Source organism: Mesoplodon mirus, assembly GCF_964341445.2.
Source record: "Mesoplodon mirus genome assembly, chromosome: 19".
In the NCBI taxonomy this organism is placed as follows: domain Eukaryota; kingdom Metazoa; phylum Chordata; class Mammalia; order Artiodactyla; family Ziphiidae; genus Mesoplodon; species Mesoplodon mirus.
The window spans coordinates 50,130,906-50,156,790 of NC_138995.1; the positions used below are offsets into that span (position 1 = coordinate 50,130,906).

General features: G+C 39.4%; 2 protein-coding genes across 4 annotated transcripts in view; one reads left to right on the plus strand and one right to left on the minus strand.

The window, feature by feature from the left end:
• Positions 1-25,885, minus strand: part of ZNF565 (zinc finger protein 565) — a 109,766-nt gene that overhangs the window by 32,707 nt on the left and 51,174 nt on the right. The gene's annotated exons all lie outside the window — the stretch shown is intronic.
• ZNF146 (zinc finger protein 146) lies at positions 14-24,240 on the plus strand. 3 transcript variants are annotated; one of them, XM_082608015.1, is made up of 4 exons: positions 321-420; positions 1,977-2,025; positions 11,050-11,287; positions 21,164-24,240. In XM_082608015.1, the coding sequence occupies exon 4, from the start codon at positions 21,943-21,945 to the stop codon at positions 22,819-22,821; it is 879 nt and encodes a 292-aa protein (XP_082464141.1). In that variant the 5' UTR covers positions 321-420; positions 1,977-2,025; positions 11,050-11,287; positions 21,164-21,942; the 3' UTR covers positions 22,822-24,240. The 3 variants fall into 3 exon arrangements, with proteins under 3 accessions (XP_082464142.1, XP_082464141.1, XP_082464143.1); XM_082608016.1 differs by lacking the exons at positions 321-420; positions 1,977-2,025 and adding an exon at positions 14-245; XM_082608017.1 differs by lacking the exon at positions 1,977-2,025 and having other exon boundaries at positions 330-420.

Here is a 25,885-nt window from a genome sequence, read left to right on the forward strand (position 1 = left end):
CCGTTTGACGCTGCCCTCGGGAGGCTTCAAAGAGCGGGGTGGGGTTCCGGCTCCAAACCTTCCACCAGGCTTGAGCTGATCTTCCTCCAAGGCAGAAGTACTCACCCTGAGAGCATCATAATCACAGAAAGAGGCTGCCAAGTTCGCGTGGGAAAGACAGACGGAGAGACATAGAATGTCGACCAGCAAAGCCTTAAGGGAAATGTAGTCCAAGGCCGGAAAAGCGGCGTTGCTGTCGATAGAAGGTAATCAGATACCAGCCTGCGCTTGGCCGCGGTGACCGTGCGGGCCGCATCGCGGAGATTTCTGGGAGTGCTCACTCGGCCTCGGAGTGCGCAGGCGCAGCGGACCGAGTGGACATTTTGGTCTTTGTCCGCGGGTCAGTCCGGCCCCTGGGTCCACGTGGCGCGAAAATAGGAGGTGGGATGTGGATGTCTTGGGCCGATGGGGTCTGGGAGGTTGAAAAGAAGGATTCTAGATGTATTGGGGTGCGGCGCGAGGGTGGGGAGTGGGTTTAAGGGCGTCTGGCCTACATGTAGGGTGGGGGTGGGGGCCTCTGAGGAGGGTTCGAGCGTGCATGACCCTGAGTTTGACCGCAAGTTGGATCGGATGTTTGAGATTGAGGGAGAAACTGTGGGTGCAGCATTGTGTATGGTTGTTTCTAAGAGAGAGAGAGATGTAGGAAGCCAGCATTGAGAGAATAACATCCGAGCGGCACTTCCCGTGTCGAAAGTGCTGATAATAACGGTGCCGTCTTCCTGGAACATCTAATTTACTTGAAGATTTGAAGGGTGATATAAAAGCTAAGTGGTAACTACTTTTTAAATGGACTTTTGTATAAAAGCGCGTTTGTTTTTAATTGGGGTAGAATGCAAATCACCGTGGTTTTTTTTTTTTAAACAAGCAAAAATATTTCAAAGGAAATTTTTGTTATGGGGAGCCTGCTTCAAACGGTCTCAAATATCCTGTTCTTTGGGGTACTTTAATAGGTCTCCTGTTAATTTAGAGTAAATATCAGCCTTACATTTTGAGAAGCAGTGTCAAATAGTGCAGAAGGCCGAGGACTGGGGAGTCAAGGGTTTGGGGTTCTAGGTTCGGCACGGTTATCCTTGTTCTTTGAAAAACACTTAGGTCCTTCAGTGTTTATCCGGACTAGTTAGTTGTCCTAACTCCTAAATGCGTGGAGGTGTTCCCAGGTTGTATGGATTTTGTGAAGTAACGAAAAAGTCTGAGGAATCCACCTTCAGTTATCCTTCACGTTATTGTAAATAATTGGGGACCAAGTCAATATCTACAAATCAGTAGCCTTCAAATAGACAAACCACAGCCAGTTAGAAGGTATAATAGAAGAAAACCATTATTTACAAGAACAGTTTTTTAAAAATTGAGGAATAAACTTAAGAAATGTGCAGAACTATTGGAAAAGAACTTTAAAATACTGCTAATGGGCATAACATAAGATGTGAACAAATATACAGTGTTTTTCAATTGGAAGACATCTTAAAGAAGTGTGTGCAAATTTAATTTAAGTAAATTTATTAATTTAATGTTATCCCAATAAAAGTATCCAGTTTTTTTTTTTTTTTTTTTTTTTGGATCTAGGTAAGCTGATTCTGCACTTCATATGGAAAAATAGACAAGCTAGAATAGCTAGTAAAACTCTGAAAAAGGAAAGCAGTTGGGGTGTGGGGAGGTGGGAGCCCAACATTAACATTTTACTTTTTTTTTTTTTTTTTTTGCCACTCCCCTGGGCTTTTGTTATGTTAGTTCCCCAACCAGGTATTGAACAGGCACCCTCAGCAGTGAAAGCGCGGAGTCCTAACCACTGGGCCACCAGGGAATTCCCCCAACAGTAACATTTTAAATCCTCAGAAATTAAAATAGTATTGGTATTAACAGGAAGCAGGCCTATGAAGGGCAATTCAGCAGTATGTATAATAACTACAAATGTATTTTCTTTTTGACTTACTTTACAGATGGAAATTCATTCTTCAAATGTACCTGAATTTACATGAAGTTGTACAGGTACAAGGTTGTTCATTGCAGCAGTGTTTCACATAGGAAAAGATTAGAAACAATTCATGCCCATCAGTAGGAGATTGGTTCAATAAAATTACGATGTATGTATACAACAGAATAATTTGCAGCTCTGTAAAAGAATGAAGAGGGGGCCTCCCTGGTGGCGCAGTGGTTGAGAGTCCGCCTGCCGATGCAGGGGATACGGGTTCGTGCCCCGGTCTGGGAGGATCCCATATGCCGCGGAGCGGCTGGGCCCGTGAGCCATGGCCGCTGGGCCTGCGCGTCCGGAGCCTGTGCTCCGCAACGGGAGAGGCCACAACAGTGAGAGGCCCGCATACCGCAAAAAGAAAAAAAAAAAAAAAAAAAGAATGAAGAGGAAGCTTTCTGTATACTGACACTGAAATAACTCCAGAAATGTATTGTTAAGTGAAAAATGCAAAATGCAGAATGTATGGTATGCTTCATTTGGAGTAAGAAGGGGGAGAGAGAAGAATATATACTTGTATTTGTTTCCTTTAAGAAACAAGATCCACAAGAAACCAGTAAGAGTGCCTATCTCTGTTGGGGGTAGAGGTACTGGCATAGATAGGACAAGGGCACATAGCTTTCTATGTTTTGTGTTTTTTTTTCCCCTAACTATATGAATTTAGTGTATATTCAAAAGAAAGTAATTTTTTTTAAAAAGGAGGCCATAGGCCGTAGAACCAGACTCTTTCCTCTGCCACTTTGTACCTTGGTGACCTTAGGCAGGTACTCCCTTGTGCCTCTGGTTCTCATCCAGTGTTTTAGAGAAAATAACAGTATGTGATTCACGGAGTAGTTGTGTAGATGGAGGAGTTCTAAAGAAGAGTGCCTTACTACTTAGTAGTACTGGATAAACTTGTACGTAGTACTATTATTACTATCTACAGAATAATACTTCCTCAGAAATAATGCCATTTGCAGCAAGGTGAATGGACCTGGAGATTATCATACTAGGTGAGGTTAAGTCAGGCAGAGAAAGACAAATATATGATAGGCAGAATCTAAAAAAAATGATACAAATGAACTTATTTGCAAAGCAAACACTCAGAATGAATTTATGGTCACCAGAGGGAAAGAGTGTGTGTGTGTGTGGGGGGGGTAGATTGGGAATTTGGGATTGACATGTACACAGTACTATATTTAAAATAGATAACCAACAAGGACCTACTGTATAGCACAGGGAACTCAGCTCAATATAATAACCTAAATGGGAAAAGAATTTGAAAAAGAGTGGATACTTGTATGGGTGTAACTAAATCACGTTGCCGTACACCTGTAACTAGCACATCATTGTTAATCATCTGTATTCCAATATAAAATAAAAATTTTTAGAAAATTCAGAAAGGGACAAAAAATTTCCTCAGAAACAGTACATTCATTCTTAACTGTTTCTGGTAAAAATTTCTGAAACATTCAGGTATGTAGATGCTCTTTTTTAATTTCCATGTTTAAGCATTTTTTTTTTTGACATTTTCTTTTGTAACTGGAATGAGGAAGTTAGAGTTCTTTGTTCAGGTTACATTCATCCTTAGAAATTCATCACTGCCTCCTTCATGAGATTTGATCTTTGATTTCTAAGATGGTTACTTTCTCATGGTTCTAATTCAGAGCCTCTGATGATGTTTTTTAAAAATCCTAATTGTGACCTGTTTTGGGTCAGACTACATCAGAGGTGATCTTCAAATTGCATAACATCAGGGCAGAAATACATGACTGGTCCACCATTAGTGATTGTATTTTCCCCTTTATGACCAAAGTGTAATCTGTATGGTTTCATAATTTGGCACGGTACAAATGTCCATTCCCCATCAATCATTTAATGAATGGTTTTAACACCAATAAATAATCCTTAGCTGAATCAATAATTTCTTCAAGGTTGCAAAGTGATTTTCTAGTTTTTTCGTTTCTTTTACATTTATTTGATTGCTACCTCAAATTGTGTCAAATTTATCCTGGCTTTTTCTTTAAGCATCATTTTAAAGTTGTGCTCTAATAACTGCAGCTAGTTTTCTTTTTGATAGTCATATTGTCACAGTTTTAGTCAGTGGACATTCCTTCATGCTAACTCCTGTCTCATTTTAACTTGCCCCCATTTAACTTTGAAAGCTATCTTGCACTCCAGGCCCATCTTGTACCTTCCCTCCCAGACTTGGAATTAGCTATTTCTTCAAGGATCTCTGGTTCTTTTTACTGGAGAGTGGTATTGGAGACCAAGATCTGGGTGCTGGATGTTCGTTCTCCCCCACTCCCCTCCAGGCCCCCCCTCTCCTCTTTAAGCTTCATTGGCTTCATTGCTGTGTGTGGGCTTTTTCCAGTTGCGGAGAGCGGGTGCCACTCCTCGCCGTGGCATGCGGGCTTCCCATCGCGGTGACCTCACCTGTTACAGAGCATGGACTCCAGGCGCATGGGCCTCAGCAGTTGTGGCTTGTGGCCTCCAGAGCGCAGGCTCAGTAGCTGTGGCGCACGGGCCCAGCCACTGTGCGGCATGTGGGATCCTCCCGTACCAGGGATCGAACCCATGTCCCCTGCACTGGCGGGCAGACCCAGGGAAGCTCCTGGATGTTACTTTATTGCTGCAGAGGTAATTGTTTCAAGGCCATTTCAGAGACGGAACTAGAAAACCCATTTTGAAAAATCATGAGTTCATATTAGTATTTATAATTCAGTTTAAATGGTTCGGTATTTGTACCTCATACTTAGCTCCTAATTGTTTTTTTGTTTTGTTTTGTTTTGTTTTTTGCGGTACGCGGGCCTCTCACTGCTGTGGCCTCTCCCGTTGCGGAGCACAGGCTCCGGATGTGCAGGCTCAGCGGCCATGGCTCACGGGCCCAGCCGCTCCGCGGCATGTGGGATCCTTACGGACCGGGGCATGAACCGGTGTCCCCTGCATCGGCAGGCGGACTCCCAACCACTGCGCCACCAGGGAAGCCCCTAATTGTATTTTATAGTAAAAATTTTGGAACAGGTTAATATAAGTATAGGATTATTTGTTTATCCTGCACTATAAAAAGAAAAATGGTTTCGGGCTTCCCTGGTGGCGCAGTGGTTGAGAGTCCGCCTGCCGATGCAGGGGACGCGGGTTCGTGCCCCGGTCCGGGAAGATCCCACATGTTCTTCCCACATGCCGCGGAGTGGCCAGGCCCGTGACCCGTGGCCGCTGAGCCTACGCGTCCGGAGCCTGTGCTCCGCAACGGGAGGGGCCACAGCGGTGAGGGGCCCGCGTACCGCAAAAAAAAAAAAAAGGTTTCAAAAATAACAGTGTGATAGTAGTAACCGTAAACATACTGCATCATGTGAAAATTTTCTTTGTAGCTATTTTTGTCCTTAGAATGCATCCCTCGAAAGATGTGTAGTCAAAGTTCTCAGTTCTAAAGTCATTTGAAATAAATCCTTTGAGGAATTGTGTTACCAAGTTAATGTACAGTTGAGTTCATTTGTTTCAGTTTTCAAGTTAAGGGATTGCGTTTTTAAAAAATCAATTTGATCGTATAAAAAGTAAATAATGCATTTCTGTGATTCAAGAAAAACTATATCTCATAGAGATATCTCATTCTGCTCCCCTCCCTATCACATTCTTCTCTGTCCCAGTTAAATATAGTTTGTTTTTTTGTTTCTTTATCCTTCAAGTAGATTTTTTTTGTTTGTTGGGCCATTAGTGTATGTTTATTCTTCCCTCCTATCCCCCACTGTCCTTACGTAAAAGATGTACTATGTACATCTGTGTTCTTCACTTAACAGTATATCCTGGAGATATCCTTTATTAATCATTATATATATATTTTTCTTTTTAACTGCCTTATAAATAAGATGCTATTGTGTGCGTGTACCGTAGTTGATTCTGCTCTTGGACATTTGGGTTGTTTGCAATCTTTTGCTGTTACTGCAGTAATGAATAATTTTTCATCTGTGTCATTTTGTACTTATGTAAGATTATCTCCAAAGTAGATTGCTACAAGTAGAATTGCACATAGGGCTAAGTACTTTCATTTCCATAAGCAATCTACAAGAACACCTTTCCTCCTAGAACCTTATCATCACAATGTAGAGTTGAATTTTTTTTTTTGCCAAAGGAATGAGTGAAAATTGGTATCTCAGTGTAGGTTTAATTTACATCTCTATTATGGGTGAGGTTGAGTATCTTCCATATGTTTAAGGGCCACATGTATTTATGTGGGAACTCTGTTCATATCCTTTTCCTCCTTTTACTATAGGGTGTCTCTTTCTTCTAGGAGCTGTTAAATTACATTAGAAAGGTTAGCCCTATGTGAAATGAGTTGCAGTTTTTTTTCCAAGTTTTAAATTTGTGTTTTGGTATTGTTCACAGTGGTTTGTTTTTTTAAACCATGTGGAATCAGGAAGTTTTTATTTTTATGTAATAGATTTATCAGTCTTTCCATTTATGGTCATAGAAAGCCTTTCCCACTCCAAGTTTCACCTATACTTTCAAATCCTTAAAAGATTATAATTTCCATGGGTTTTCATATCCTCGTGTATGATATTTAGGTTTGCATCCAGGTTTACGTTTTTCCAATAGGCTACCCAGTTCTTCCAACACCATTTATTAAAAGGCCTTAACTCTACTATTTTAAGATTCCATTTTGATCATATACTAAATTCTCATGTTTTTGGTCTGTTTCTGGACTTTATATTCTCATCCATCTTCCAGCCTGTATTCGTGTACCAGTATTTATCTTTTTAGTATGGATGCTTTATAATTTTGTTTTAATATCTATTATAGCTACTCTTCTCTTACTACTTGTTTTTTTCAGTTTCCTAATTCTTGTTTATTTTTCTGTGTAAACTTTAGATAATCAGCTTGTCTAGTTCTAGAAAAAAACTTACTGATATTGCATTAAATTTTGTAAAATAATTTAGTGAAAGGGACATTAGATCTTTATAATGTTAAATATTCTTGTCCATGTACATGATATGTGTTGTTCCAGTTTACTTTTGGGTCTTCTAGAGTGGTTTTTTTTTTTTTTTTTTTTGCGGTACGCGGGCCTCTCACTATTGTGGCCTCTCCCCTTGCAGAGCACAGGCTCTGGACGCGCAGGCTCAGCGGCCATGGCTCACGGGCCTAGGTGCTCCGCGGCATGTGGGATCTTCCCAGACTGGGGCACGAATCTGGGTCCCCTACATCGGCAGGCGGACTCTCAACCACTGCGCCACCAGGGAAGCCCTAAAGTGTTTTAATATTTTCTTCATATAGGTCTTAGATACTTTTTACTAAGTTTATTTCTAGGTACTTTATCTTTTATATTGCTGTTATGAATGGAGTCATTGTGCTATATATAAAGCTTGTTGATTTCTTTTTTATATATATATAAATTTATTTATTTATTTTTGGCTGTGTTGGGTCTTCGTTACTGTTTGCGGGCTTTCTGTAGTTGCGGTGCGCTGGCTTCTCATTGCGGTGGCTTCTCTTGTTGTGGAGCATGGCCTCTAGGCACGTGGGCTTCAGTAGTTGTGGCACGCAGGCTCTAGAGCGCAGGCTCAGTAGTTGTGGTGCACGGGCTTAGTTGGTCCATGGCATGTGGGATCTTCCCGGATCAGGGTTCAAACCCGTGTCCCCTGCATTGGCAGGCGGATTCTTAACCACTGCACCACTAGGGAAGTCCCAAAGTTTGTTGATTTCTATAAGTTAATTTTATTCCCTGCTTAACTTACTGAATTATTGTTTATAATTATATTTTAAAATGAGGCAGTGGGCATCCTTATCTTTATTTAGAGTTTAATAGAAATGCCTTCAATATTTTTGCATTAGATAAGATGCTGGCTTTCGTGGTCAGATATAGATTATGATTACTTATATATGTATAAATTACCCATGCTGCCTGGGTCTCTGGGGATGTGAGTAGAAACAAAAAGTTTAAGGCTGAGACCACTGTTATGCCTCAGATACAACAACCAGGAAAGATCACATTAATCAAGGAAATAAAAATCCCTCTAAACTCTGATAGCTGCAGTCTTTACAAAAGTCAAATATAACAAAAATAAGATGTCCACTCCTATTTTCTTTCCATTTCCTCCTTTTGGGTGACCATTTCTTAAATCAGTTTCTCCATTTATCTTTTGTGTTCTTTTTATAGCTTTGCTTGCTTCTTAAAGTTTTTATGTCTTTTTAAAAAAATTTGTTACATTGTGTTTCATTTTTTATCTACTTGTGGCAGTAATTTTCAGGTGAGTTTAACTGTTGGGAAATTGTGCTGTTCATTGCCACTGTTTTCTTTAAAGCATCCTTGTATGGACACAGACAAAATATTTTGTGTTTCTCATGTTTGTATGAGGTAGATATTCATAGACAAATACCAGGAAAAAGGAAACATAGTAGCATTCTATACTTCAAAGCTCATGTGCCTCTTCTAGTGTTTAAAAGCAGAGGGCTTCCACACCTTCTCTGGCTAGATGACCCTAACCTGGTTGAGGCAGACTTTTATCTCCATCTCTCTGTTTCCCATAAATCTTCATAGTACTTGCCTTCCAGGATGATGCATTTGCTTTTTTTTAAATATATAAATTTATTTATTATTTTATTTTTGGCTGTGTTGGGTCTTTGTTGCTGTGCATGGGCTTTCTCTAGTTGTGGTGAGCGAGGGCTACTCTTTGTTGCGGTGCGCAGGCTTCTCACTGTGGTGGCTTCTCTTGCGGAGCAAGGGCTCTAGGCGCACAGGCTTCAGTAGTTGTGAGCGGGCTCTAGAGCGCAGGCTCAGTAGTTGTGGCGCATGGGCTTAGTTGCTCCGCAGCATGTGGGATTTTTCCGGACCAGGGCTCAAACCCGTATCCTCTGCATTGGCAGGAGGATTCTCAACCACTGCACCACCAGGGAAGCCCCTAAGTACTTTTTAAGCCTGCTCTTTCTGCTTCCCCTGCTGTCTCTTTCTGTTTAATCTAGGTCTTGCTTTCATTAGTTTCCGTCTTAGGGTAAGGTCTACTCATTCTGTAAGGAAATACTACCTGCAGATTTCTGAACTCCTTAAGTCCTGAGAATCTCCCTCAGCATTTTGAGTTCTTCCTAGGCTTCTTTGTAACTTCTTTAGGCCTCCTGTTTGGGTTTCCCTTTGGCAGAGGTATATGGAGTTTGGGGGTTTGTCTTTTCTTTTGTGGCTATCTTGTTGTTCATAATTAGACTTCATTACAACAGTTCTCACTCAGGGTGAATCCCTCATTCTGAGAATGAATATTTGCTAGTTATTTCTGAGATCTGTTACCTCAAAGACTTCTCGCCATTATCTAGTCTTCCTTTTTTTGTTGTTTTTTTGTTTGTTTTTTTTTTGTGGTACGCGGGCCTCTCACTGTTGTGGCCTCTCCCGTTGTGGAGCACAGGCTCCAGACGTGCAGGCTCAGCGGCCATGGCTCACGGGCCTAGCCGCTCTGCGGCATGTGGGGTCTTCCCAGACCGTGGCACGAACCCGTGTCCCCTGCATCGGCAGGCAGACTCTCAACCACTGCGCCACCAGGGAAGCCCTATCTAGTCTTTCTTGCTACACCTATTACATTATTGTGGTTCCTGTACCACTTTGGCTATTTTGGGTTTTGGGGCCGCACTTACAAATAATTTGGAGTTAACATAAATTCTCTCTATTAGTTTCACTACAGATGTAGTGTATGGATTAGCTTCTTGCCCCCTTGTCCCACCCTCCCCATTACCCCATTATTCTTGATATTTTATATGGTTTTCAGGAAAAGTATTTGAAAGATTGAAACTAAACAGCCACCATGCTCCTCTGAAACCTTTCCTTGTGTCCTTGACCTTTGGTGTTCCTAGGATTCCATTCTTGACCATCTTCACGTACTGTGTATGTTCTCTATAAGCAGTCACAGTAGTATTCCACCTGTCTTCAACAGCAGTGATATTCTGACAACTGACAAATTCCCATTTCCATTCTAGGCTGTTCTGAGCTCCTTATTTATATATGCAGTTGTGTAATGGATATACTTGCCTGCATGATCCTCAGAAACCTGACACACTGCATGTCCAGAAGATCAAACTTGATCTCCTTTTGCAGGCTGTTTCTAGGCAACTCGCCCTCTCATGTTTATCTCTGTGTACATTACTGTTTAAAGCAGGCTCTAAGCCTTCCATGCTTTTTCAACACACATAGTAGATAGAGTGTATAAGTAGTAACTTAGGATTTTGCTTTTTTTTTTTTTTTAATGATTTCAACTTTATAGAAAAGTTGCATGTACCCTTTCTAGAGAAGGGTACAGAGAAGTCCCATATACCCTTTACCCAAATTCACCAATCATTTACTTTTTTATTGCTTTATTTTTCCTTCTCTTATTCTCCAAATATGTGTGTACATTTTTTTTCTGAACTATTTGAGACTAAGTTGTATACATGCTCCCTTTATCTGCAAATACTTCAGCATAAATTTTCTAAGAACCAGGACATTCTTATACATAACCATGGTACAGTAATCAAAATCAGAAAATGTAATGCCAATACTATTGTTTAGTTCAAAATCCGTATTCAAATTTTGTCCATTGTCCCAATAATGTTCTTAAAAACATTTTTTTGAATGTGTGGATGAACATATATTTACAGGACATTTTTAGTATATAGTTTCTTTCAGAGTATATTGCTAACGAAGTAAATATTAGGACTCCAGGAAAACTTCAGTTTTTATTCCTGAATACTGTCAAGAACAACTTTATCCATGTGGCTTAGTTCTGTTAGGTGTATGTTGTTATAGTCATAGATATGAGTATTGAATTTCATCCAGGAATAAGGGCCACAGTTAAAATCCACTTAGGAGCCTACATAGGAATGTGGTGCTAGAGAACAGTAGCAGCCAGTCATGTAAGGTATGAATAGCTTTTCCTATGTAGGTCAAATTTTCAAAATACATTCCCTCTTTCTTCCTCCATTTCTGGATGTGTGGAGCCTTAAAAGGTTTAATGAGTGTATGCCTTTGAAATTCAGGACCCAAATAGTCCCTTTGCTCATATAGTTGTGTGTGCTTTAATCTCTAAGACAAAAAGTCATTACTTCGTTCTTTTTCACAGGGTCGCTTCCTTGTGCATTCCTGGAGACTGCACCTTCCTCATCCTTCAGAAGGCCAGGAGGCCCCAGGGCTCAGCCTGAGTTCTAGGACAGAACTTTGGCTCCAGCATTAACATTCTAGTGCTGTGTCATTTCCCCAATAGCAGGTTATAAGCTGTCCAAGCTGTATGTGATCCTGTGTTGAAGCAAGAAGACGAACTCTGGATGGTGGAGAAAGAAGTGTAAAGGAAATTTGTCCAGGTGAGTGCATCACAACCAGGCAGGTCACAGTTGTTCAGTCAGCACTGCCACCTCTGAAATGCTTTTAAGGATGTTTTCATACAGGCCTCAGTCTTAGAGTATCACTTGATATGAATTCTTCAGAAACCTGAAGGACATTTCCAGTCATTTTTCCTTTTAGTAGTCTGTTCCTTTAATCAGATGCTAGAGGACCAGGTTCCCCTCTTGCCTTCATTCTGCAGGTCAGCACTTCGCACTTCATTTGTACTGCCTCTGTGTGATTGTCCTCTTTCACGATGCCCTCAGTCTCATATCCCCTGATGTGTATAGACTCCTTTGTGCATTCTTTTATATGTCTTAAGTCTTTATATATTATCTGATATTTAGGTTCCTTTTTATTACTTACCCATTTCTCTCATTCTTTCAGTGGTTAAATGCCTCGGCATTATATTTTACATCTGTAATCACACTTCCTGTTGTCGTCTTATCCAACGCCCCCATTATACATCAACAAACTCCTGCCTCCCTCCCTTCTGCCCCCATGTACCTCTTTGAGAAGTTTTTGCCTAAGAAGTCAATTCTGCCTGTCTGCTGTGTGTGTGTGTATGGATGTATGAGTCTGTATTTGTTTTTTAATGTAATACGTGAATTTGTAAAAATTTTTGAACATCAGGTATACAGTGAAAAAGTCTGCTGTTCTGACCCTGAGTCCTGTAGTTCTTTTTCAAAGATGCAGTCACTTTTAAGAGTTTCACATGTATCCTTCTTCAGGTAGTCTACAAATAAACCAGCATATATTATGTATCTGTGCTGCAAATATGAATATACATAAGCCCTCAGTTTTCCTTTTCATGTAAATGGTGGTATGTATTCTATTGTGTACATAGTTTTCTTTTTTTCTCTATCAACATTTAATTTGTTTAACCTATCTCGTACTAATGGACATTTAGGTTGTTTCCAGGCTTATGCAATTGAAGATGCAAGTGCATATACTTGTTTATATTGCTTTGCAGAGATGTGCAGATATAGTTACATCATAATTTACTCTTAAGTGGAAGTGCTGGGGTCAAAGTTATGTTTTTTTATAGATTTGATAGAAATAGGCACATTGTTCTCAAGAGAAGTAAACCAGTTTACATTTCTACCAACATAGTATATTCGTATATTCAATAAGTATTTACTGAATGATTTGTATTTGGCACCAGTTCAGTTACTAGGGAAAGTCAGTGATCAAAGCAGTCAAAAATTCCTCCTTTTTTTTTTTTTTTTTTTTTTTTTTTTGTGGTACACGGGCCTCTCAACTGTTGTGGCCTCTCCCGTTGTGGAGCATAGGCTCCAGATGCGCAGGCTCAGTGGCCATGGCTCACGGGCCCAGCTGCTCCGCGGCATGTGGGATCTTCCCGGAACAGGGCACAAACCTGTGTCCCCTGCATCGGCAGGCGGACTCTCAACCACTGCGCCACCAGGGAAGCCCAAAAATTCCTCCCTCTTGAGGTCTATATTCTATTTGGGGAAGACAGACTATGAATAAGTAGGTAAAAGATATATTCTGTTAGTTGGTGGTGAGTCCTATGCAGAAGAGTAAAGCAAGGAAAACTGGCATAGAGAGGGCCAGTTGGGGGGTTATAATTTTAAATAAGTTGGTCAGGGAAAGGTCTCATTAAGAGGATGGCATTTAAGAGTATGAGAGTGGGGCGTGCAGTATTTGGTGGAAGAGCATTCAGCCAAAAGGAACAAAAAAGTCTTAAAAACCCTGAGGCTGAAGCGTGCTGTTCAAGAAATAACGATCAGGGCAGTGGGCTGGAGCAGAGTGAACAAAGGAAATAAGAATAGGTTTGGTTAGGTTAACAGGCCAAATCATAGACTTTGGCCTTTAATCTGAGTGATTTGGGGAGACCATCAAAGGGTTTTGAGGTAAATCACCAAATTGTATGAAGCCAGTAGTCAAGCAATAAATATTGTTAAATACCATAATTCAATTATCCCTTGTGGCTCAAGCCACTATTAGATGCTTTGCAAGTTGGCAAGGTATCAAAGCTGAGTGTATTCAAGTTTGCTGACATATGGAGGAAGAGTCACTCTACTCCTCTCTGCTTAATATCCATTCTCTAAACATTGGTGCTTCTCTCCTTGTCAGATAGAACTGCTTTCCTTTTTTTTTTTTTCTTCCCCCTGCTCCTCCCAGGCATGTGAACCTGAAGGAATTCTGGGTTCTTTTTTTTTTTTTTAATATTTATTATTTATTTGGTTGTGCCAGTTCTTAGTTGTGGCTTGATAGCTCCTTAGCTGTGGCTCACCGGCTCCTTAGTTGCAGCTAGTGTCCTTCTTAGTTGTGGCACTGCTCGTGAGCTCCTTAGTTGGCAGCTTGCCGGCTCTTTAGTTGTGGCATGTGAACTCTTAGTTGTGGCATGCATGTGGGATCTAGTTCCCTGACCAGGGATCGAACCCAGGCCCCCTGCGTTGGGAGCTTGGAGTCTTAACTACTGCACCACCAGGCACGTCCCAGAACTGCTTTCCTTTAAAAGCCTGTTAGGATAATTGAGATTGTAATATGCTCTACCACCAAAAAAAAATATTCTAATAAAAATGAAATATTTGGGGAAAAAAGCGGGGGGGGGGTTGAGGTGAGGAGTGAAAAGATCAGAATTACAGTTTGGCTGCTATAAAGAAAACATGGTAGAGGGGATTAATGTGGAGGCTATTGCAGTAATCTAGGTAGTAATTGTACTTAGTGAGACACATAGTCAGATTCTTAAGATATTTTAAAGAAACAGCTGACAAGATTGACTTATTTTATGTTGGTTATGAGAGAAAGAGGAGTTGTATGACTCTTTAACTAGAAGAGGATGAGTTACCATTTACTGAGATAGGAAGACTTTAGGAATTTTGGGAGATAGATCAAGAGTTTTCTTTTGGACTCGTTAATTGTGACATATCTACTGGTCCATCATCTAAGTGCATATTCAGGTAGAGAGTTGGATACACAAGTCAGGAATTTAGGGAGATAGAAACTTGTGATGACTTCTGTTTTGCTGTACTAATAAGCTGCTTTATTCAGTGATGGTGTCTCTGCATTTCCTTGCTCAGTCTTAACTTTTCTTACCACCCAGGGATGCCAGTGTGTCCACCAAGTCTCCTGCATCCAGCCTACATTCCTGGATTCTGTTGTTAGAAACAAGGAGGTGGTGATAATGGCCCTTGAAGCTGTGCCTTTTGTTTTTGGAGAGCATTGTGCATGAGAGCTCTTCCTAAAAACAGCAATGGCAGCTGCCCACTCATATCCTTTCTCATAAGACATTAGAATTATAGCTACTTCCTACTCTTATCAACAATGCAGTTTTCCCTTTTTTTTCCTCTTTATCTTTCTCCTTCACAGGCATAAAGTGAGCAGAGATGTCTTTATCATTTTAGAAGAAAGCATCTGTTTATGTTATGTTTTGAGTCCCTCCTCTAGGAATTCTCTCCCACTTCAGCTTGATTGGTACTTTGATGGCCTGAGATGTTGCTTTTTCTGTCTTAAGTGTTTCCTTATCTTTTGCCCCCTCCCCCCCATCCTCTTACTGGAGGTGGCTTCTGGAACTTTGCATTCTGCCTTTCCTCCTTCCCTTTATAAACTGATTCCTAGAAAGTGACTCATTCATTCTGAAGTTAGAAGTAACTCTTTCTATAAATATCAATTTTTATTTTGGCACCTCCAGCCTTTTTGTCTTGCCCACCATAATTTTACCTGTTTATGGGATAAACAACTGTCCAATTGACTTCATTTTCATTGTGTCAGACCGTGAAATCATTAATATCCTACCCAAATTAGAGATTTCAGCTCATTATTTCAGGTCCAGGCGTTACTTCAAACCATTTTCAAATTAGGTCTGGATTATTTCTTTTCTTATGGTCCTTGTGATATGGTCAGTCAAACCTTTTAAAAGATATACTTTGCTCTAATCAAGAGAGGGCATATTAACCATGTGAATATAAATGTGAACATATTTCCTTTCTATAAAATTATTTGAATCTTGGCCTTTGATTATGAAATACCCTACCTATTCAGTTCCTGCTTATTTAAACCTGTTACTTCCTCTTTTTTTGATCTCCCCTCTGATTGTCCATCCTGCTTCACATTTTCCACAGAAATTCAAAAGTCCTTAGTAAATACCATCTTACGTGTTTTTTTGTTTTTATGTCTGGATATCTTATGAATTTGTTGAAAGGAAGGCCCATGTTTTATATTTTCTGTTTGCAGTTTTTTTTTTTTTTTTTTTTTGCGGTATGCGGGCCTCTCACTGTTGTGGCCTCTCCCGTTGCGGAGCACAGGCTCCGGATGCGCAGGCCCAGCGGCCATGGCTCACGGGCCCAGCCGCTCCGCGGCATATGGGATCCTCCCAGACCGGGGCACGAACCCGTATCCCCTGCATCGGCAGGCGGACTCTCAACCACTGCGCCACCAGGGAGGCCCTGTTTGCAGTTTTGATTACACATGTGGTACCTTGTTAAATAATCTGAATTATTATTGTGGAAAGTTTGTTTTTTTAATCAATTCTTAACATCTTCAAACACCATAAAACACTGAAAGAAGAGTACAGTGATCTCCTCTATACCCACCACATAGATTCATTAGTTAGTATTTTGCCATGTTTGATGTATCTGTATCCCAGTGCATGTGTATTGTGTGCACTACAGCACACAAACAGCATGACATTTCACTCCTAAAAAATTAAGTAAGCATTTTCTAAAAATACTGGCATCCCTCTATATAACAAAAATACTGTTATCACACCTTAGATGATTAGTCATAATGTGCTAATATTGTGTAACAGTCCATATTCAGATTCCCCAGTTATCTCCAAAATACTTTCTATAGCTTTTTTCTTTTTTTTTTGGCCTCTTCGAGCCTTGCGAGGTCTCAGTTCCCTGACCAGGGATTGAACCCAGGCCACAGCGGTGAAAGCACCAGATCTTAACCACTAGACGACCAGGGAGCTCCCTCTATAGCTTTTTTTTAAATACCAGAATCCAGTCAAGGTTTAAACTTTGGATTTGGTTGTTGTCTTTTTCGTCTTTAAACTCTAAACTGTCCTCCCCTCCTTTTTTCCCCCTTGGTAATGCCCCTATATTTAAAAAAATACTTGCTATCAGCCATCCAAAGAAAAGAGTGGAGCTGTTACTGCAATCCAGCATCTCAGATTATAGTTAGCATGTTAAGACTTAGCTACGTACAAATTTGGGTTTAAAAATATTTCATATGAAACACTTATTTTAAGAAAAGTGAATGTGATTAGTAGTTAAGGGAAAGATGTTTAGAAGTAAGAGACAAGATTGGAGAAGTCTTTTTAAGAGCATGTTACTGGAGCTGCTTCCAGGAGGTGCTGTGAATTCTAAGAAGTGTAAAAAGTAGGAGGGGATCAGGCTAAGCCAAAGGATATAAGGAACATAATATGTGTAATTGTGACTCACTGACTGCATATTTAACATGCTTGGCAGGCTTTTCCTCAGGGCCTCTGAACCTACTTAACTACTGCTTAGAATACTCTTCCTCCAGACCACTCTTTCTTCCTTCATGTCTTGAATCTTGCCTTCTCAGAGGCCGCTCCATCTGAAATTGAAACTCTATCCTTTCCCTAATTTTATCCCATAGCACTTAGAACTTGTTAACAAACCATCTCCTTCATTTGTTTATTATTTGTCTCTGTCCACTAGAATGTAAACTTGATGGGTGCAGAAAATTTTGTCTGTTTTGTTCAGTACTGTTTATCCCTGGAGCTTAGAACTGTGCCAGGCACATAGGAAAGAAGAAGGTATTTGTGGAATGAATAATGAGAAATGTTTTGAGCATCAGGTTGTCAAAGTTTTTTGGTCTTAGGAACTCTTCACATTTTTTTTTCCTTTTTCTTACATAACAGCTTTATTAAGATATAATTCAGCTAACCAGATCTACCCTTTTAGGGTATACAGTTCAGTAGTTTTTTGTATATTCACAAAGTCTTGCAGTCATCACCGTTATCATATTTTCATCACCACAGAAGAAAACCCAGTACCCAATAGCAATAAAATTTACAGTCCTAAAACTTGAGGACCCACAAAAAGCTTTGGTTTATTATGTGGACTTTTGTGATGTTTACTTTATTTAACAAAAAATTGAAACTTTTAGAAACATTTATTAATTTAAAAAAACCCCATTGCATATAAACTTTAAGTTTCTTAATAAAAATAACAATCTTCCAAAATAAAAAAATTTAGTGAGAAGAGTGGCATTGTTTTACATGTTTGTAAGTATCTTTATTATCTGGCTTAATAGGAGATAGCAGAATGTGCTATTGTAACCTGTTGTTTTGGCTGAAGTATATTAAAAAATTGTGGCTTCACACAGATGTAGTTAGAAATGGGAGAAGTATTTTAGTAGCCTTTTCAGATAATTGTGAATATTCTTTGGTACTATACCAACACTTGACAAGTGATCTTTTTTTTTAAGATTAGCCATAATGTGAAATTTGAAACACATTTTTTTGTTCTCTTACATAAAATCCATTGGTTTGTCTTAAACTTTGAATGGATCTCTTACCTATGCATGATTTTGTAATATCATGCATTTGTCTGTTGAATTATGGAGATCTTTAAAATGTTGACGTATCTCATTATACAATATCAAAACATCACAGTTTGTTAACATCACCAGTCTCATTAGAAAAGTTTTTTAAGTATTGGGAAGCTATCAGTTTCATGGTGGAGGATTTGTGGTTTTCCAAAATGCTAATTTTTGTTTGAAAACTTAAATTCTGTCATTGGCAACACATACTGTCAGTTGTTTTCCTTGAGATGATGTTTTACTTTGTTCTGTCTGAAGGAAGTTCCTGGCAAACAATACCCAAGGCTTAATAACCATAGTTTGTAAGGCATTTATTAATTTATTTAAAGCAAATTAGTGGTGCTCCATAAAATAAAGTAAAAAATGGTGCTTCATGAGAAAAGTGGCTAGGTTTAGCTCACAACTTAGATGATTTGCCCGAGTGCTTTTCCTTGTTTGGTTTCCTATATTTAGCACAGACTCCCTTGGACTTTCTTCAGAATAGTTCAAAGCCCTCTCAATACTTGTTTCCACATGGTCAAATGCATTGGGAAATCTCCTTCTATTTTTCCCCTTAGAGATATTACTTCTAGAATTTTTGTCCTCTTGCTTCAGTCTAGACTGGCTGTACTCTGACTTGATAGTCAGCTCTTACCTTACAGCTTTTCATCACCATTATCATAGAAATTTTCTTCACTTTTTCCCCTATGCATCCCCTTTTTTTGGATTCTATATCTGTTGCCTTCTCTGTCTACTAATTTTGGTGGAACACATCTTCTAATACCATCCTGGGAGAAAAGGTGCATTTTTGGGTATTTGCGTATCTGAAAAATGGATTTATTTGACTGTCTTATTAGATTGATAGGCTAAGCTTAAAATTTTTCTCTCAGAATTTTCTCTCTAGCTTCCTGTCTTTCTATTGGGAAATTTTATTCTGATTCCTTTTTCTTTGAATGATATATGTTCTTTTTTCTGAAAGCATTTATGGCCTCTTCTGTTTTGAAATGTCACAGTGATGTGTCTAGGTATGCATCTTTTTTTAAAATATTTATTTATTTATTTATTCATTTATTTATGGCTGTGTTGGCTCTTCGTTTCTGTGTGAGGGCTTTCTCTAGTTGCGGCAAGTGGGGGCCACTCCTCATCGCGGTGCACGGGCCTCTCACTATCGCGGCCTCTCATTGCGGAGCACAGGCTCCAGACGCGCAGGCTCAGTATTTGTGGCTCACGGGGCTAGTTGCTCCGCGGCATGTGGGATCTTCCCAGACCAGGGCTCGAACCCCTGTCCCCTGCATTGGCAGGCAGATTCTCAACCACTGCGCCACCAGGGAAGCCCCTCTAGGTATGCATCTTTATTATTCATTGTGTGGGGTACCAAGTAGGCCTTTTAAGAATTCTAGAGAGGACTTCCCTGGAGGTCCAGTGGTTGAGACTCTGCACTTCCACTGCAGGGCACAAAGTTTCGATATTTGGTCGGGGAACTAAGATTCTACATGCCGCGTGGTGTAGCCAAAAAAAAAAAAAGGAAAGAAAGAAAAAAAAAGGGGGAAAAAAGAAGTCTCGAGAGGGGATTCCTTGGCATTCCAGTGGTTAGGACTCTGCACTTTCACTGCTTGGGGCCGGGTTGGATGCCTGGTTTTAGGGAACTAAGATCCTGCAAGCCGAGGCGTGCCCCCCCCCAAAAAACAAACAAACAAAACTTCTACTAGGAAATGACACTTGTCACCTGTGCTCATATTAACAGTATGACCCCTCTGCGCTTAGGAGACACTGTTATTGGTGAATGGTAATACAGTCTACCACCTTCCCCCTCACCACCCCCTCAACCCCAGTCTTAATTTGTAAGGGAACTTTTTCTTTCTGCTTCTTGCTTACAGAATCCTGTTATTGTTTCACTGATAAGATATCTTCTCATAACTGTGATTGGTTTTTAAGGTTTTGTTGTTTGTTGTGCCTTACCTTTATTTCCTTAGACTTTCTTTTTTCTCTCAATGTTATCTGTCATGTTAGTGGGGTTCCTCTAATGTGTGTGGAACACCGGCTGCACAGTCATACTTAAGAGTGATTCACTAAAACATAAGCTCTTTCGTGCCTGGGTGCTTCTAGCCATTTGGTAGGCTTTAGTGGATGAAAAATAGAATGCCTCATGGGCTCAGGGTCTCCTCCTGCAGAAGCGTTATACTGCCTTACTCTCATGAACTCAGGTGTGCCCAGGTACTTTGTTTCAGCAAAAAAAAAAAAATGAGTACAAGCAACAAGTATCATCTTATATGGTGGGCATCCTGTTTAAGTTTTTCACTGGCCTTTCATTTTGTCCAGAAAAGGGTCCTTTCATATCCTGCTCACAGGTTGCCAACATTTTTTGGCATCAGCTGCATAATGGAACTGGAGGTTTCACCATATTACATATAGATCCCATTGATTTCAGTATAGCACCTGTCATCTCATTTGTTGAGTGTCCCTGAGACTAGAGCTACTCTGATTAAATTTCTGCAAAGAATAACTTCCATTTCTTACAGAGGAGTGGTCCTTTGTCCTCCTGACTGACAGTAGAGGTCCAGCTGCAACTCACACAATCTTTTTTTTTTTTTTACCCAGCAACCATCCTTCATTCCTTCTTCTGAGATACTTGATTTCCCTTCATTTCCTGAATCTTTCTGATATTTTGTGGCACAAATTGGCTTGCTTGACATTGGCATCCTCTTCTGGAATACCTATATGTCATTCGAACTTCCCTAGCTCTTCTGTGTGTTGAAAATCTTCCATGTACTTTATGTTATCAAAAATTTTGTTAATACCTGTGTGTATTGATGTCTCCTATCATATTCTTTTTTCTTGTGAGTTTGTACCATTTTCCCTTTTGTCATTTTAATGGAGTTTTAGAAGGAAGCAGTTGATTTTTCCTTTTTCCATTTCTTAGGAATCCCAGGTAGACTTTCTTAATTTTATGTGGTCATCTCTTTATCCTGTTTGTAAATTCCTCATTTTTTGTTACATTCAATTTGCTGGATTATGAAATAAGAAAGATCATTTTTCAAGAATAATCTAAGCTTTATGTACATATGAATGTTAATTTTCAACCAGGGGTCCTCTATAAAGGTTTCCTTCTCAAAATTTAGTTGGAGACATTGGTCATGAGGATTCTTTCATACTGTTGAGGTGGGCTACCCAAGTTCATCCCCAAAAGCACAATCTGAAATTTTATTATTAATAATGGGAAAATTCATAAATAATGATGATAACATAAAGCTAGCATTTATTGAGTGCTTACCATGTGCCAGCCACAGTTCTAAGCACATTGACTCCTTTAAATGATGATTCTTTGTACTCCATTTTAGAAGAAGCCTGAGAAGATGATGAGCAGATAGAGAGGCAACAAGACTTGGGAGGCAAGTTGCATCCAGCTCCAGTAAAGTACAGACTGAGGAAAAAAGCAGTGAATGTAAGAAAATTGGAAAAATACTTCTTCTGATCTCAAACCTTATATCTTTTAAGGCAACACCTTTTCAACTTAACCTAGAAAGAGTTTGAAACACAATTTAGACTTAGTTGTGTAGGAAAGAATCATCAATTAGTTTGGAAATCCTGCCACAGCTTACTACTTGTGGTAATAACCCCCTTTAGGTGTAAATCAGTGTGGAAATGCCTTCATTTAAAAAATTTTGAACCCCATATGATATCAGAGCATTCATACTGGAGAGAAAACCTATGAATTTACTGAATGTGGTAAACTTTCACTCACATGTTGCACCTCATAAATGTAGAAGTCAGGCTGGAGAGAAACCCTGTGCTTCTAAGGAATATTGAAAAGCCTTTAGCTAGATAACAAATCTCATTGAGTAGAAGAAAATTCATACTGGAGAGAAACCAGTGAATGTAACAAAACTTCATTTGACTATTAGAAAATTTAGAGTTGAAGAGAAAGCTTTGAAGGTACTAAGTATGATAAAGTTTTCTCTTGAACCTTACCTCTTACTCTGCATTTGAAAGGTCATACACAGAGAAGCCCTACAAATGTAAGAAATGTGGAAATACCTTCACCTAAAAGTAAATTCTCATTCATCAAAAAATTCATACTGGAGAGAAATCTTGTGAATGTGGGAAAGCTTCCATTCAGATGTCACACCTCAGTCAGCAGAGAATTTGTAGTGGGGAAAACCCCTTTGCCTGTAAGGTATGTGGGAAAGTCTTCAGCCACAAATCAACTCTCACTGAGCATGAGCATTTTCATAATAGAGAGAAGCCTTTTGAATGTAATGAATGTGGAAAAGCATTCAGCCAAAAGCAGTATGTTATTAAACATCAAAATACCCATACTGGAGAGAAGCTTTTTGAATGTAATGAATGTGGAAAATCCTTCAGCCAGAAGGAAAACCTTCTTACCCATCAGAAAATTCACACTGGAGAGAAACCTTTTGAGTGTAAGGATTGTGGGAAAGCTTTCATTCAGAAGTCGAACCTCATCAGACACCAGAGAACTCACACAGGAGAGAAGCCCTTTGTATGTAAGGAGTGTGGGAAAACTTTCAGTGGCAAATCAAACCTTACTGAGCATGAGAAAATTCATATTGGAGAGAAACCCTTTAAGTGTAGTGAATGTGGAACAGCTTTTGGTCAGAAGAAGTACCTCATAAAACATCAAAATATTCACACTGGAGAGAAACCCTATGAATGTAATGAATGTGGAAAAGCCTTCTCTCAGCGAACGTCACTTATTGTACATGTGAGAATTCATTCAGGTGATAAGCCTTATGAATGCAATGTATGTGGAAAAGCCTTCTCTCAAAGTTCTTCTCTTACGGTACATGTGAGAAGCCATACAGGTGAGAAACCCTATGGTTGTAATGAGTGTGGGAAAGCTTTCTCTCAATTCTCAACCCTTGCTCTACATTTGAGAATACACACAGGTAAGAAGCCTTATCAATGTAGTGAATGTGGGAAAGCTTTCAGCCAGAAATCACACCATATTAGACACCAGAAAATTCATACTCATTAAAAACCTGTGGATATCATGAAAAGTGTTCATCAGGAATTTACATCTCATAACATATCAGAAATAATCATTCTGAAGGAACGCTTCACAAATGAGAGAAACAAAAGCTAAAAACTTAAAGGATACCAGAGAATTCATCCTGAAGAGAAAGACATTTGTATGATAATATCCAGTAAAAAACCCCAACATACAGCACAGTTAATGCTGAAACTTTAGATGCATTTCCACTAAAATTGGGAATGGAAAACATGTTTAACATTGCCATCTGCATGGATCTGGAGATCTTCACCAATGTAAAAAAAAAAAAAAAAAAAGTTGCAAGTATTAGGAAGGAAGAGACCTTTATGGTATTGATTTAGCAGGACAGAAGAGATTCTGGAAACACCTATGCATTTATTAGAATTTATAATATAGAAATGGCATCAGGAGATGAGAATATAATGGGACTATTTAAAAAAATGATTTGGAGGTAATTTGTTCTCCAAGGGACAAAAAAAAAACAAAACACGAACTATACACAAAGGTAAGATCCAAGGGGGTTAGGTTAAAAACAGTAATATGAAAAAGCTATATACTAAAATGGTTATGACCTTGGGAATTGGGAAACATTCCTTATAGCAAGTTGAAAAACACCTAGCAATTCTACTCTGAGTTTGTATGCTCAGGAAATGTGTACCAGGCTATTTACTGTGGCATGATATGTAGTAGTCATAAATTGGAAACAACTTAAATGCCCATCAGCAACAAAATGGAAAATACTTATGATGGAATACTGTATATCTGTAAAATGTAATAAATGAGATCTATATGTATTACAGAGAAAGATCTCAGAAATGTTGAGGGGGAAAGATAAAGTTGCAGAATGACGTATAATACGCTGACAGTTTTGTAAATTTGAATAAAACTTCCCTCAAAATTTCAGTGCTATATATTGGTAATGGATACATATATGTATGTATGTTTTTTAAATGTTTTTGAAATGGTTTGGAAGGATACAGACCAAACTCTTGATAATGGTTGCCTGTGAAGAGTGGAGAAGGGAAGGTAATGTGTGTGGGAGAGGGGGGGATTGGATTGGTTAGAGGGGACTTCAGTTTTATATATAAACGTCCATTTCTCTTTAAAAAAAAAAAAAAGACTGCAAGAAAATATATTGAAATACTGGTTAATTCTGGATTGTGGTATATGGATATCTTGTCTTATTTTTTGTACTTTTCTGTATTTTTAAATTTTCTCAAAATTAACAAGAATGGGGGTGAGGATGGGAACACTGTACCTATAGAAATCATGTTCTAATGGATTCATTCGCAATCAGCTACTAAACTTTTTATAGAAAATATTTCTAAAATTTTATCAATGAGTGGATGGACTTGCTCTCTATGTAGTATGAAATTATCTATTTTATTAAAATTTAAAATGACAGCATAATCCAAATCTGTTTTAATTTATTTTTACACGATATAGTGTACACTATATGGTCTACACATTTCTGACACTATTTTGTGACATCATTTGAGCTTAGGAATTTTTAAGAACATTTAGTTTAAATAAGGATACAGACACAGACTTCATATAATTTGTGTTTTTCAGATAAACTGACTTTGGAATGACCATTTTCCTGTCCTGTAAATTTCCATGGTAACAGCATATGCATTAAAAGTAAAGGTTTTGATTCTTTCTTTTTTTTTTTTTTTTTTTTTTTGTGGTACACGGGCCTCTCACTGTTGTGGCCTCTCCCGTTGCAGAGCACAGGCTCCGGACGCGCAGCCTCAGCGGCCATGGCTCACAGGCCCAGCCGCTCCGCGGCATGTGGGATCTTCCTGGACCGGGGCATGAACCCGTGTCCCCTGCATCGGCAGGCGGACTCTCAACCACTGCACCACCAGGGAAGCCCGATTATTTCATTTTTAAAAAGAGAAACCATTCAACTTCCCAGAATGTTCACAATTTGAGTTAAATGCCAACACCTGGATCTCAGTTTTAACCTGCAGATTATTTCCTTCCTCCCCCTGCTTTGACAAATACACCTTTTTTGTTTGTTTTTTCGAGCTCTACTCTGGTATAATTGACAAATAAAATTGTAAGATATTTGAAGTGTACAACATGAGGATTTGATATACATATACACTGTGAAGGGATTCTTCCCATCAAGTTACTGTTTCTTTTACAAAGGTGGAGAGGATGAGATAGGTATGAAAAAAGTGGTTCAGACTCTGGGCAGAAATCTATTGTGTAAACCAGTCCTTCCTGAAGGTACTTATTATTTAGTCCCTCATCACAATGTAACTTTATATAAATATTTTAAGATTTTCTTGAATGGTGAACATCAGCAATACAGCATTTGAGGTTGACTTTTTAAACTGCTTTTTAGAAAGCTCTTAAGGACTTCCCTGGTGGTCCAATGGTTAAGACTCTGTGCTTCCAATGCAGGGAGCATGGGTTCGATCCCTGGTGCAGGCTTCAATCCCTGGTTGGGGAACTAAGATCCCGGATGCCATGCGGTACAGCCAAAAAAAATAAAAAATAAACTCTTAAACTCAGTTAAATGCCACAACTTTACTGTGTATCTTTTATTAGCCATTTTGGAGGAATGACCATGACTTAAATACATGAGTCTTAGTCATTTCTAGTATGAAGTTCCACAACCCCCTTTTTAAAAAGGATATTATAGGGCTTCCCTGGTGGCACAGTGGTTGAGAGTCCACCTGCCGATGCAGGGGACACGGGTTCGTGCCCCGGTCCGGGAAGATCCCACATGCCGCGGAGCAGCTAGGGCTGTGAGCCATGGCCGCTGAGACTGTGCGTCCGGAGCCTGTGCTCTGCAACAGGAGAGGCCACAGCAGTGAGGCCCGCGTACCACGAAAAAAAAAATTCAGTCATAAGGCATTTTCCTGAACTACTTTTTTCTCCTTAATCTCACATGCTTCACTTAGCTCTTAACTCTGCTCCTGTGTTTTAGCAGCTTTGGATTCAACACAGTAAGTAAAGCCTGACGCCAAGACAAAACCAAGAGGATACCTTAATGTGTCTGTTGACTGTGGCTTGGGATACCCCTCACCCCCGTCCA